The sequence below is a fragment of the Nakaseomyces glabratus genome, chromosome C (genome assembly GCF_010111755.1).
Source record: "Nakaseomyces glabratus chromosome C, complete sequence".
In the NCBI taxonomy this organism is placed as follows: Eukaryota; Fungi; Ascomycota; class Saccharomycetes; order Saccharomycetales; family Saccharomycetaceae; genus Nakaseomyces; species Nakaseomyces glabratus.
In genome coordinates, this window is record NC_088953.1 from 168,427 (window position 1) to 182,515 (window position 14,089).

Below are 14,089 nucleotides of genomic sequence, written 5' to 3' on the forward strand. Positions count from 1 at the left end.
TAATTCAAGATAGTATACATATATATCATTGGTCTATAAGGTCTATGAACATTAGTATATGGTCGTTAGGATATATGGTATCAGTATCAGTTAAGTGTGGTTATTACGATCCTATATGCCATTTAACATGCTAAGGAAACAGGGAAAGAAAAATGCAAACAAAGGGAAATTAGTGTTTGTAGACTAATTCCAGTAAAATGCTTTACGAGAGTATTACCTCACAGATTCTTTATTATTATTGGAAATTTAATGACCATCCGAACTTCTTCACAGTGGGGTTGCAAACATCCATCGAAATACCTAGTCCGAGGGAAATGTTCTTTTGGAAGGGAACTTTGTAGGATAGACACGCCAATCCCGCGTCGTTTAACTTCAGTTTATATTGAGCACTATTATGGCGGTATGCGGTGGCGACTTCAACAGAGGTTTTATTGGATTCGTTGAACCGGGTAGTGGTTTTGGCTGCTGCTTCAAACTGTGGCGACAGCTTTTGGTAGAGCGTCAATGTCATTACGTGTGCATCATTTATCAAGAACGTCAAATTACGCTTACCAGCATAGATGCCCATCGATAAGGCATATCTTGTAAACTTATTCTGCGCTATATCACATGTTACCTCAGATCCACCAACCATTTTCCCGTAGCCCATAGTCATTGATCCTACAACTTTTGTTGGGTTAAATAGATCAACGGACATCTTTGAATTCATCAATGCATTGAAATAGTTGAATCCAAGACGACTGCTCTTGATATTAACGGTACCTGGCACCCAATTAGTAGTGACATCACTTCTCAACTGTGAGTTATTGTACTCAAACTTAGTGGAAAACTGGTTCTTGTTATCTAAACTCTGGCTTACTGCGATTCCAGTACCTTTAATAGCATGCCTACCAGATAAGTTTGCACCAAAATTGCCATCTGAAAATTTTCCTCTACTGTTAAACCTGAAATCATCAGAGCTGGTAGACACTTGAATGACTCCCCCAGTACCATGGAAGAAGTCTCGGTTCAACACACCTTGCGCATTCCTGGAGATTTCCCCAAATTCAACTGGAATCATCTATTAAAATATTATTAAGCTGGTGATTCAGTGAGAGACCAATGCTTAGAGAGTGCCATTTATTCTGAGGTCTTTTCCACTTGTCCATTCTTTATAGCTAAAGCTCATCGCAAAACAAAAATTTCGATTTTTCACTTTTTTCGTCTTACAATCGCAACTTCGAAAAGTACGAGCAAGTTTCCTCTAAAACATTTGGAATGAATGCTGTTAGTGAAAGAGGAAGTGCATTGTGTCTCAGCATAAACAGCCATATAAACAGTTCCGTTATCAATAGTGGCATAACACATTTATTACTGCACTTAAAGTCCAGTATTTCTTTGTGTTTTCTGGCTTAGGAACACAAAAAGACAATCGATAACTAAGACGAAGGTAATAGGGAAAAAGACTAGTGAAGATCAATTATAGCATATTAGGAGGCTTGCCTACATCAGATTTTATTTGTGATAGAACCAGCGTATAGAAACATTTACAAGGCATGTCTGAGAAGCAAGTCAAGAAGAGGTCATTGAGCAGCTACCTCTCAAACGTCAATTCTAGAAGAGAAGAACTGGAGAGGATAGCCAAGAAGAAAGCAGAAGAAGAAGAACGACTGAAACGGGAACAAGCAGAAAAGTTGAAACGAGAGGAAGAGGAGAAGCTTAAAAGGCAGCAAGAAGAACAACGAAAACTAGAAGATGAACGGAGGAAAGTCGAAGAGGAGAAAATTAGGAAACAACAAGAAATTGAAGCTCTAAAAAAACAACACGAGGAACAACTTAAGAAGTATGAAGAAGAGAAGGCTTTAAAAGAAGCTACAAACAAGGATGAACTTACGAATACTGCATCATCATTTAGCTCTACTGGTATTATAAAACCAGAACCCGTACCACTTAAAAAGTCCGATGATAACACAATATTTAAAGCACCTTCCCCCAAAAAACATCTTCCTCAACAGTCCACAACACCATCAAACATGAAAACTGAGGACGCCGAACACAAAAAATTAGATAGCACAGATAATAATCCCAAACTTAACCTCGGAGAGTCTTTATCAAGGGAGAAACTTAAGGATATGTTGAAAACTAAGAATCCACGAAATTATGATGAGGTTAAGGATGATGAATTGAGTGATACACCAACGGAGCCTGCATCACCACCTAAACCGAGAAGGGGAAGGCTAGTTAGAGGTGACCAAATTGAGAGAAGTAGCAGTTTACATAAGGATGGCGCATCAAGCTTTGCAGGATCATCCGATTCAGAACTATCAGATATTGATGATATAAAAAGTGTCCCACTATCGAGTAGCGTCTTCCTTGAAGGAGGTTTATCTCCAGATAGGAAAGCACCCAAACGGAAAGAGAATTTACTACCTTCTTCGCCTATAGCTAATCAATCCGAGGGGAAAACCAACCAAAACAAACATGTAAGTAGTGATGAAGATGATGAAGATTTCGAAGAAGAGTCTGGGGAGGAAAGCACATACTCAAACAAAATGAAATCGAATGACAACCAAAAACCTCGTCATTCTAACTCGAAAATTTCAAAACAAAAGAAAGGTATTTATAGAGATTCTGGTGGTAGAACTAGACTTCAAATTGCATGTGATAAAGGTAAGTACGATGTTGCAAAGAGACTTATTGAAGAAGAGGATTACGACGTTAATGACCAGGACAATGCCGGCAACTCAGCTTTACACGAAGCTGCTCTAAATGGGCATTTGTCGATTGTAAAATTATTAATTTCTCATGGAGCAAATGTAAATATTCAATCATATGAAATGTTCAAGGACACCCCCTTAGTTGATGCGTCTGCAAACGGTCACCTGGATATTGTGAGGTATCTTCTAAGACATGGTGCAGATCCTACAATTCCAAATGCTAAAGGATTAACTGCATACGAATCAATAGAAGAGGATTCAGATTTAGATGAAAATGAAATAAAGGTGGTACAAGATATAAAGAAAAGTCTTACCGAAGCGACAAGGAAGTGGAACACGAAACATGGTATTCATGAATCTATCAACACTTCTGATAATAGTGGTCAGTCATCACCTATGAACAAGCATATAGAAGAATCGACAACAGCTTTCAGTGACGAGTTTTATTGGACAGACATTTCATCTTCGGGAGGTAAGAAAAAACTATTTAGAGCTTCGAAAGAAGGATATTTGCCTTATGTTGGATCTTATCTTGAAAACGGAGGTGTTCCAGATTTCAATGCATTTCTTGAAGCTGTGAAATTTGGACATGAGGATATAGCGAGTTTATTTTTGGCATTTGGTGCCAAGATCAATAAATTCAATAAAGAAGGTATGACGCCATTAATGATTGCTGTAGGTAGAAACCACTTAGGAACAGTGAAACTACTTCTGGAAGCTGGTGCTAACCCCACGTTGAAGGACAATAAGGGTCAAACTGCGATCTATCACTCAAAGCATAACATCTTCAATTCCATAAATGATGAAGAAATAAAGCTGTTGGAAACTGCCGTAACCAAATGGCATGAGAAAGATAATGGCGAACAGGTGAACAATACTTATGATTCTCATTCGGACACCGAGCAACGCATATCCAAAAAACGGTCACGGAATAGAAGGCGCGCGAAGTTTGAAAGTGAGGAGTCTTCTGAAGATGATTTGAGCGAAGAGGAAGAAGAAGAGTTTAATGTTCCAAAGAAGAGACACCAAACTACACAAAGGTCGTCTGCTTCAAGCACACGCCATAACAGTGAAGCAGGGCTTCACAAGCATACTCATGGTGATGACTTGAAAGGGAGATCTTCATCTATATCAGACTCTCTTCATGATAATGACAACCGTAAGACGTTGAAGTTCAAATCTTCCAGTAACACAGACATTTCTACAGCTTTGAATCAAGAACAAGGCCACATGGCTGGCGATAGAGCCGATGAGCACAGGAGACCCAAGTTTCAAACTCATCTGAGCGAATCACAAGTTCACAAAGAGGAAGAGATGATCAAGGAGACTCCTGAAGAGAGAGAGAAGCGGTTAAAGGCCGAGGAAGAATATATCCAGAAGAGGTTGCAACAGAAGAAGAAGAAGGAGATGGAGTTGCTACATAAGATGGAGATAGTACAGCAGAAACGTGAGAAGGAGAAAGAGAAGCAAAGGATAGAGGAAGAGAAGAGGCAAGAAGAGCTATTGAAGCAACAAGAGATCGAGCTTGCCAAACGGAAAGAGGCTGAGGAGTTAGACAGACGTAAAGCCATCAGGGCACTATACCCGCTAGGGTTGAAGCTGATTAGTTATACGAACAAGGACGACTACCACCGGTATTTGCCGTTGTATTATTATGTTGACGATGCAGATGGGACCCGATATGTGCTGGATATCCAGATGTCTGTGATATTAAAGGACGACGAGCTAACGAACCGAGAGTACGATCGGAAACACAAAGTCGGCAAGCAAGAGACGCGGCAGCTGTGGAACCTGCTGAAGTTCATATACTTGTATGGAGGCAACTTCACCAGCGACGACAGGCAGAGGTACGTGGTGAACTTTGACGGTGTGGACATCGAAACCCGTCTCGGGTTCGAGACGCTAGAGTACACGAAGTTCGCGAACCTGCCGATGCACTGGATCCCCCTGGATGCCATCCAGATGGACTCCCACATAAGAGACACTTTGCAAAACAACATGGTCCAGATCGACCTGTCCCCGCGCACCCGTCTCGGCGACAACTCTGCCACCACACCAGGCCAACCACAGCCTCAGCCTCAGCCTCAGCCACAGCCTCAGCCTCAGTCCCAGTCTCAGCCACCGAGACCCCTGCGGTTCAGACAGATACCAAGACCTCAGCGCATGTGGTAATAGTCCTAATATATAAGGTATAGAGCTATAGTGTAGTATTACCCGGAAATAACAGAAAAGTACATATACACGAAGTCCACGCGATCCGTCCCTTCCTCCCCTCTACCCACGTACACATCTACGAAGTCAACGCTTCCTCCGATCTGATTGGCCAGCGAACTACTGAAAAAACAAAAGGAAATCGCTGCCAGCTTCCTTCGGCAGGGGAGACAAAGGAGACAACGGGGATAAGTTGGTTTTGCGTAGAACAGCCCGCACAGCATCCTTTGTTTCTATAAGCTTTTCCCTCGAGAGTCATAATTTTCCATTCTGTGCAAACTTCTTCTAATTGGCTGTCTATTGCGTGAGCAATGGGACCATTCATGCAACAAATATATAAAACAGTTGTGAAACTGGTTCCTTGCTTGCGTCGTGTTTTCTTTAGACTACAATACCAAGAAACAAAAAGAACGAAATAATGTTGCGTACTCTTCCTAAAGTTTGTCGTGTCACTCCTGTCAGGTTTGCACAAAGTGCTGCTATTTCCAAGGCCTCTATCATGGACCTGCCTTCCAGATGGGAGAGCATGCCATCCACCGAGCAACAGAACATTGTGAGCAAGCTTGCTGAGCGTCAGAAGCTGCCATGGAACCAGCTAACAGAGACCGAGAAGCAGGCTGCGTGGTATATCTCATATGGTGAGTGGGGTCCTAGACGACCTGTGCACGGTAAAGGTGATGTTGCCTACATCACAAAGGGTGTTATCCTCGGTCTGGGTATCTCCATCGGCCTGTTTGCTTTCATAAGGCAATTTGCAGGCGACTATCCAAAGTCCATGAACAAGGAATGGCAGTTGAAGTCCGACGAGTACTTGAAGTCCAAGAATGCAAACCCATGGGGTGGTTACTCTCAAGTGCAATCCAAGTAAAGCAATGTTCAGAGCGGTATATTTTGTTTAATCTATATTACTGATTCACTAAAACAGCAGAACAACTACCAAGAAAGAAAACAACAACGAACAATATCTTAATTATTATGAAATAAGAGCGTGACTGGTACTAGATGTTGTGCTACCTCCTCTACCATTGCCTTCTATTGTGTTTTAATCTTAGTTATGAAGACATTACTGAAAGGTCCAGTTGCGTAACTATGCCAACCGGCTCCTTCATCTACATCTAATACTTCTTTTTTTTTATTTCCTAAACATTGATCAATTCCATTTTGTTCACATTAATGCTCGATTGCCAGTGGCTTTCACTCCCACATCGAGCTTACCTTTTTATATAAGAATGATCAACTTATTTATCATATATTCTACAAAAAATAGAAGAATTTTTTTAGTTTGAAAGCTACTCCACCCTCACCGAAACACGTACTTGTTCCTGAACTCACCACTTGGTATCAACATCCAAGTTAAGAAGCACTAGCCATTCATTGGAGCCAGTGAACAATCGTCCCATTTATTACTGCTTGCTTACTCATACTGCTTGAACAGGAATATTATCAGTCACGTGAATACCGAGCAACCCTCATGAAAAAAGTGAAAAGCGATGCGATGAGCTGGGCATTGATCAATGCACAACACTAGGCAAGCTCATCGCTAGGTGTAAGCTGATAAAACACTGGTGAATTGCAGATTACAAGTTCTCACAAAAACTATTGAACACAGTGGAGTAAGCTTGTGATTATTAGGATGTCCTTTTCCTTTGGTTTCACTTCAGAATCATTCAGTGATGACGAGCTGAATGATGACATTGTAAATGTGCAACAGAGCCAGTCCGATGCTCAAAATAGCTTGGCTATTAACCCATTGGATGATCCACGTTTAGTTTCTCCAGAGGTAATTCAGCCCGAGGTTTTGGATTTCAGCAGTGTGGTGAGGTCATTAAAAGATGTGAGATTGACTTTTGAAACGCTGTCACTATTTGACGGGCAAATTCAACTGTATAGAAGAGAGCTTTTTGATGTTAAGCATCAATTGATGTCAGAGTCTAATGTTGAACAAACTACGACAAATGAAAATGGTGACCCCATACTTGAGATTCTACTCGGTGATACAGCAGAGGATGTGAGAAAGAATGTCTACGAAGGTGGATTAAAATCCTGGGAGTGTTCCATAGACATTATCGAACTACTAAATAACCATGGTAAAGATTTTTCCACCGAACAGATATTTGATATGGGCTGTGGTACGGCATTGCCTTCGACATTCGTATTTGGCAAATACCTACAATCTAAACTAGACTCAGGACTTAACCTGATATTAGCTGATTACAACAAAAGCGTGCTGGAACTGGTAACTTTACCAAACTTAATAATTACTTGGGCGAAAACTGTATTAACAGAAGATGAATGGATCTCTTTACAGAGAAGTTCAGATGAAAACGTAGCAATTGTCGGAGATGAGCTTCTACTGACAACAATTCTATTACAGGCCTTCATGGATGACTTGAGTGCTAGAAAAATCAAAATCAATTTAATATCTGGATCATGGGGAAGAGTCTTCTCAAATCTTGTGAGACATCATGTAACCCCTACCCGTCCTCTACTAGTATTTTCATCAGAGACCATATACCAACCAGAAAACTTGCCTGTTGTTGCGGAAACGTTATTAGATTTATACCAAGGTGATAATCGGACAAGTACAAAGGCTTTAGTTGCTGCAAAAGATATATATTTTGGTGTTGGTGGAAGCGTAATTGAATTTGAATCGTATTTGAGAAAACGCTTGACCGAATCAAATCTACCCATAACTTTTGACACATTCAAGGTGAATTCAAACTTAAAAAGATCGATTGTTGCTTTGCAATCGACCTAATCATTATTGAATAGTATCGAAATAAAAGAATTCATGTACAATTATCTTATCTTTACTTTATTCTCAATTCATTCTCTATTTGCATTAAAAACTATTTGATTATATAATTCCATTTTAACTAAATTTTTATACTTAGTCATTACAATAAGTTAATACTGAGGTCTTACTTCCTTCCTTACTTACTTACTTCTTTCTTCATCTTTTCAAGAAACTCTCTGTAACTTAATGTCTTCATTATATTGTCCTCAACAAAAGCAGTTGCAGCCCACATTCTCAAAGATGCTAGTTCTCTTGTACCTTGACTAAAGGAGTCATTTATAGTTGGACCACTAACAATGTAAAGCGTCTTATATACTGTCGTATCATCACTAGTTCTTAACTGATCAATGATGTTGCAGACTCTCTCATTAAATTGCGATCCTTCAACTCTGAATAAATCGTGTTTTCCAACTGGAACTTGAGACATTTCAGGAACCCCAAACACATCGCTTAGTAATTCAGGCACAGCTTCACCACCAACCCAAAGGAAAAGCTCGGAGCCATTGTCAATCAAATATAGACCATACTTTTCCATCAATATTGCAGTATCATTAATGCATTCCGGCAATATAACATTTCCAGTTTCATCTGTATACCCACAGTCATCTCCCATGTCATGCATGGAATATATCGATGGGTATATGCTAGTTATTAGACTTTTGATCGGAACAGACTCCAAAACATTCAAGGAGTAGGCTCTATGATCACTAGGAACAACACCAGCCCTGAAGGCCATGTGCTTCATCAATGCGTGCATTAACAATGGGAGGATTCTTAAATTTGTAGACAACTTAAGGGGTACAACACCCCCAGTGTTTGTTACTACTAGCTCCTTTTTGTATGTGCTCAAAATATCCAGTGTAGTTTTCTGAATTAGATCCCTAGCATCGTCAATACTTGATGAGTTAGCCTTTTGGACTGCTCTTTGTGTGATTTGTGCTGCAACAGCTTGTTGATCTACGCAAGCGAACACCTCTGAGATAGATTGTGTTGTCGGTAAAGCCAGTGTGATCACCCTAATTCTTCTTTGTCCATTATTTAACGAAAGTAGAACGGCAACTTGAAAATAACAATAATCTGTTGTGATCGTGTCTTCAATAGAAATATCGAACACATACGATTGATCTCTTGGCATTGTCGAAAAAGCGCATAGATCAGAAGACCTATTAAAGAAATGACCATAAAATGCACTTGTTTTCAACCCAGTAGACCCACGAGCTCTCATGACCGTTTCAAAAGAAATGTCCATTGTAATATGCTTTGAAAACTCAGTCGTAAATTTGTTAAAATCAGATATATTGGAAGCATTATATCCTGGATAAAAGTGTGTTTGACCTGCTGTGTATCGAGGCAGGTTCGATAACGTGGCAACATCAACATAGTCATCGGATGCCAAAAATAAATCGATTGTGATTTGAGTTTTACTACATTCAACTGTAAATGTCTTGTAAAATGAATCTTGACACGATAGCAATTGACTCGATTCTTTTGTTGTCCCTGATACACCACTTTCATTTCTTCTTTGCAGTGATCCAATACCTGCATTTGGTAAAGATGCTGATATGACTATTAACTTTCCACCAACCCCACCAATTAATTTCTGTGCTGTTCTAAGAGCTGGACCTAAAGCAAACTTAGTAGAAACATTAATCTCAAACAATTGCTTTATCTTTTCTAATGCCAATTGTACATTTTGTTTACACCGTGATAGTGAAACAACAAGCGAATTTGGTAAAGGAATGTATGGTTCATCAATATCAGCCACGTCTAGAATTCTGAATTTATTGGAAACATCATCAGCAGGAATTGATAAAATATGCAAGGCATGGTCCACAAGAATAATTGAAATCTTGGTTCTATTATCCCTATTAGGCAAATATTCTAGTTGTTGTTTAAGTGTTTCAATTGTACTGACAAATAAACCATTTTTTATGGCATTTTGAGAGACATCTATTATGAATGTGTAGATCGAAGGAGGAGGGGGTCTGACTGTGTATTCCTTTGGTGCAACATATTCCATGACAGCATTTTTAATCTCGGTCCTATCCAATCTGTTTACAATGTTGGTATCTATTGAAGATTGATCGAATTGCATTGGTAAATCGTTAGCCAATCTACAGAAATTACATCTCCAACGTCTTCCTTGCTCAATAAACTTTGCAAATGGGTTGATATAAGAACGACAACGACGACATCTGACAATTAGACATTCTTCATTTAATGGAGGCGCATTAACATCATCATTCAAATGCTGATAAGGCTTGATTACCAACGCAAATGGAAGCTTGGTTTTCTTCAGCAGAGAGTTAGTCTTGGGCACTGCATTTAGTGTACTTCTAATATAATCTGGAGATGCATTACTCTTATCTGATGGCACTGACATGATATCAGGCGATAAATTAATAGGAGGAGGTGGTAATCCAAGATCCTTGATAGGTGGCGGCAAATCAGATAGCAAATCAATTGGGTACAGTTGATTGACTTGTTTTACTGAAGTACCTCCATTACCAAACGCAGCATTGTAATTATTCATACCATTTTCATTATAATTTTGATACAATGCTGGGCTTTGAGGACCATTCAATTGGCCTTGTAAAGGCTGATTGAAATCGGGAACATTATGCAACTGCATATTATGTAGTGAATCGGCAGTCTGATCAATTTGGTTATTCAATACCTCTTGAATAGGCGTCACTAATGGAACTGGCTCTTGATAATTAGCTTGTGAAGGCAAAACACCTGGCTGCTGGACATCCTGGTAGCCAGTTTGACCGGCCTGAGCCAAGCCGAATTGAGCTTGTGGATATACACGCCTTTTGTGATGTGACATAAGTGTAATTGACTTTTCTTCAGCAATTTGGAGGGTTTTGTCAATTGCCCAGTGTAGTTGCTTTTAAACCTTTTCACTTATATTCTCAAATACCACCTGTCAAATTCAGTGTCCTCATGTGAATGCTTCGTTAATGGAATGTACGGTGACTTAGGGAAAAAACGATGAAAGTGCTCGGTGCCAAGCCCTCGAGGATTTCGACGGTAAATCATATTGACCGGAATTTGGACTCCCGTATAAGGTAAGATCATCACTGCATTAATTGACAGCTGATTTGAATGTGGGTCCCATTGTTTCACGTTTATGAACATAAGCCCAACTTCAATGACAAGCTACCCGATAAAATGATATAGTATAAAGATTTAATTATTGTACACAGTATCCTGCTGGATTTTATTAACAATAGGCAGCACCATAATTTCCAGCAATCAGATTCTTCACAACAAGTAATCATGACAACATTAAAGAGTACTTTTTTCCACAGTAGATATGACCAAAATGTCACCTAGGGCTTGTTCCAACTCTCTGTTGTAGTACAACTGCTCTTAATTATTCTAGTCTCTTTCTTGAACAAGTACTTGCAAAGCTAGATATCTGGATTTCTCGGACTAATATAAACATGGATTTTTCAATCAAGAAAGTTAGTAGGCCACATCATGAACTCCATAGTCTAACCCAATACCATATAACTCTTCTAAAATAACATTTGCTATATTTAATACGTTTAAAAACAATTATATTATGTAATTGACAAGAACGCGTAAATCCAGATCTAGAGTACATCTCTTTCATGCAGTGAATATACCGCGCAACAGGATGAACTGCTAGGATTATATGCTAGAAAATCAAAAAAAAAGGTGAAATACACAATGCAGGAACCTAATTACGTAAGAAAACGTAGAAAGTTGAAAAGTGATTTGAGCTCCGCGGCTTTTCTTCTTCTTTTAACGCATTCAACCATTTAAGCGCAATTTGATCATTTGAGCAAAATATGACGTCATTTCATACTAACACTGAATTCTGATCGAAAAATGTGTCGATCACTTGTATGCAGCAATGCTCAGCCTGTTCCTAAGGGGATACCGCTCAGTATAAATATGAACTACACAAGACAATTGAGTTGCCTTGGTAGGTGCACTTGTAGTACTTGTATTTCTTCCAGGTCAATCGAAGTAGCAAACACAAGTTAAGAATCAGTCCCAATGTCTAAGGAAAGCATTGAACTTTTCAACTTAAGGCCTAATGAGGAATTGTTCTCTCCATGCGTAATCATCCATGGTTCCATTGGTAAAGGTCAAACGGCTTCAAATATACAGGTGCAGCATCCTCAATTACCTCCGTTAACTTTCCCTGTCCATGACAGCCATTTCAAGGCTACGATTATTCTCACTCCTGGTGCAAATCGATTAACTTTCATTACTGACACTAATGTCTCCAAAGTTGTAGACTGCTTCTATAGTCCCCTGGACCAGAATGTCCCCGTACACTTATGTCTGATTGTTGCTAAGGACTCTCCATTGGAGTTTGATTCGCCGGCTTCACAGAAAGCTAAGGAAGGTGGTAACGGTCTAGATTTAGCCATTAAGAAAATGAGAGTCGGTGCAAGACTGATGCAGGCTTTCACTAACGAGCAAATGTTAAGAAACGGTTTTGGACACAGAACTATTCGGTTTGTTGAAGAATATACCTGGGATACCCAATTTGCCCAAAGAATCGCTATGAGAAATACTGTTAAAATCCACATTGTTCGCTCTGACAAAACTACAAAAGAAATCAGGGACCCTGATGTTGCTCAGCAAAACGACAAAGCAAAAGACCAAGGCGGACTATTTGGCATTGCCATGGATGCTTTGAAGAAGTATGGTGGACCATTTACCCAAAATGAAAAACCAGTTCAGGCTGCTTGTGTATTTCTTGACACACATTGGGACGGTAAACTGATTAGAGGCCACGCTGCTTTAGGCGGAGGAGATGCCGATATTAAGCTGGCTATATTTGGTTCTCATGGTATGTACTCATGGCCTACTTGTATGGAACAACTGATTCCGTATTTCACTGATGAAACTAGAGCCTCAACAAAGGAGGTCGCTAACGATTGTAACGAATGTGGTACCCATTGGGAATGCTTGAACATCACTCTTGGTGCCTTTATGCACGAAATTGGACATTTGCTTGGTTCGCCACATCAAGTCAATGGTGTTATGCTGAGAGATTATGTAAGGTTCAACAGATCGTTCTTAACCAAGGAATCGTATTCTTTACGCACAAATTCTAATGGAGCCAAACCACCTATCTTCCCGAAAGAAGAATGTACTTGGAATAGATTGGATCTTTTAAGGTATCTATATCATCCAACTTTCACTGTTCCTCAAGACTATTATGATGCTTCTTTCATGAGGCCGGGCCGTCTTGGTAACTTTGATTATCCTAAGCCCTCTGTATATAATCAAGGTAACAACATCTTTACATTGACTTCTAAGACGGGTATTTATTTGATTGAAATTATTTGTGGAGATCTGGCTAAAGCACACATAGAATATTTACCTTTGTCCTTGGGTGGTACTGGACCTCAAAAAGAGGTAACTTTGTCATTGGATGAGCTGAGAAGTAGGATACCTCCGAATGATGTGCCGGAACATAGCAACTCTTTTGCACTCCGTGTCCTAGCTGTAAACACTTCTGACCTCTTCATTGAAAATTTCCCAAAATCGTTGAGTGGAGGTGATATTAATATGAGCAAATATGGTTATCCTTCTTCTGTGGTAGGCCACAAGTCTGCAGTATCTGGTAGACTTGAGAATAGTCAAGAAACAGGGATTATACCTGTTGATATGAGGACCGTTACTAAAGTCACCGTCTACTACGCACATGCTCTAATGGGGCTAGTTTTTACTTGTAGTGACCCAGTTGCAATTCCTGCCATACCACCAAGAACCTATGAAGGGCAAAAACAAGCGCCTATGACCACATCTAACAAGAAATCAAAAAATGTTGTATTCGGTAAACAAGAGGGCAATAAATTGGATTTCGTTTTACAACCAAACGAAGAAATCGTAGGATTCAACTTAAGATGTGGCTGGTGGATCGATGCTATCCAAATTGTAACAAATACTGGTCGTATGTCACCTATGTTAGGTAATTCAGGTGGTGGGCTATCTGAAGTTCAACCGCCAGCTGGTCAAAGAATCCTTGGTATTTATGGATCAGTTGGAGGCTGGGTTGACGCATTTGGTATTGTATACGGAGCTATATAATAAATAAAGTAATATATAGTTTATTTTTGGATAATTATTCCAATTAATGTGAATATTGAATTATCTTTTATTACTGAGATTTGAATATTATATTAGTTGAAAACATTCTATAAAATAGGGAATATTAAAAGAATTAAAAGTATAAGTTTAGCATAAAAGTAAATCAGCTTGATGGAAGGGGTAAAATATAAGTTATTGCACTCATTTCGACTTATTACCAGTAAAGGTAGAAAAGAAAAAAAAAAAAACAAAACAAAAAAATAAATGAAAAAAACACCCCAGTAATCCATCATAATTAAAG

At 39.3% G+C, this 14,089-nt stretch overlaps 6 protein-coding genes across 6 annotated transcripts; 4 read left to right on the forward strand and 2 right to left on the reverse strand.

Annotated features, from left to right (window-relative positions):
• Positions 1–235: 235 nt before the first annotated feature.
• Positions 236–1,060, reverse strand: POR2 (putative porin POR2; the record flags this gene model as incomplete). The annotated part of the gene is made up of 1 exon (XM_445230.1): positions 236–1,060. The coding sequence occupies one exon, from the start codon at positions 1,058–1,060 to the stop codon at positions 236–238; it is 825 nt and encodes a 274-aa protein (XP_445230.1).
• A 475-nt stretch (positions 1,061–1,535) lies between these two features.
• Positions 1,536–4,868, forward strand: HOS4 (Hos4p; the record flags this gene model as incomplete). Its single annotated transcript, XM_445231.1, has 1 exon — positions 1,536–4,868. One exon carries the CDS (start codon positions 1,536–1,538, stop codon positions 4,866–4,868), a length of 3,333 nt encoding a protein of 1,110 aa, XP_445231.1.
• Positions 4,869–5,325: 457 nt separating this feature from the next.
• COX5B (cytochrome c oxidase subunit Vb) lies at positions 5,326–5,775 on the forward strand (the record flags this gene model as incomplete). The annotated part of the gene is made up of 1 exon (XM_002999475.1): positions 5,326–5,775. One exon carries the CDS (start codon positions 5,326–5,328, stop codon positions 5,773–5,775), a length of 450 nt encoding a protein of 149 aa, XP_002999521.1.
• Positions 5,776–6,540: 765 nt separating this feature from the next.
• HPM1 (protein-histidine N-methyltransferase) lies at positions 6,541–7,665 on the forward strand (the record flags this gene model as incomplete). The annotated part of the gene is made up of 1 exon (XM_445232.1): positions 6,541–7,665. The coding sequence occupies one exon, from the start codon at positions 6,541–6,543 to the stop codon at positions 7,663–7,665; it is 1,125 nt and encodes a 374-aa protein (XP_445232.1).
• A 175-nt stretch (positions 7,666–7,840) lies between these two features.
• Positions 7,841–10,534, reverse strand: SEC24 (COPII subunit SEC24; the record flags this gene model as incomplete). Its single annotated transcript, XM_445233.1, has 1 exon — positions 7,841–10,534. One exon carries the CDS (start codon positions 10,532–10,534, stop codon positions 7,841–7,843), a length of 2,694 nt encoding a protein of 897 aa, XP_445233.1.
• Positions 10,535–11,736: 1,202 nt separating this feature from the next.
• Positions 11,737–13,788, forward strand: GVI51_C01111 (putative metalloendopeptidase; the record flags this gene model as incomplete). Its single annotated transcript, XM_445234.1, has 1 exon — positions 11,737–13,788. One exon carries the CDS (start codon positions 11,737–11,739, stop codon positions 13,786–13,788), a length of 2,052 nt encoding a protein of 683 aa, XP_445234.1.
• Between the last annotated feature and the right edge of the window lie 301 nt (positions 13,789–14,089).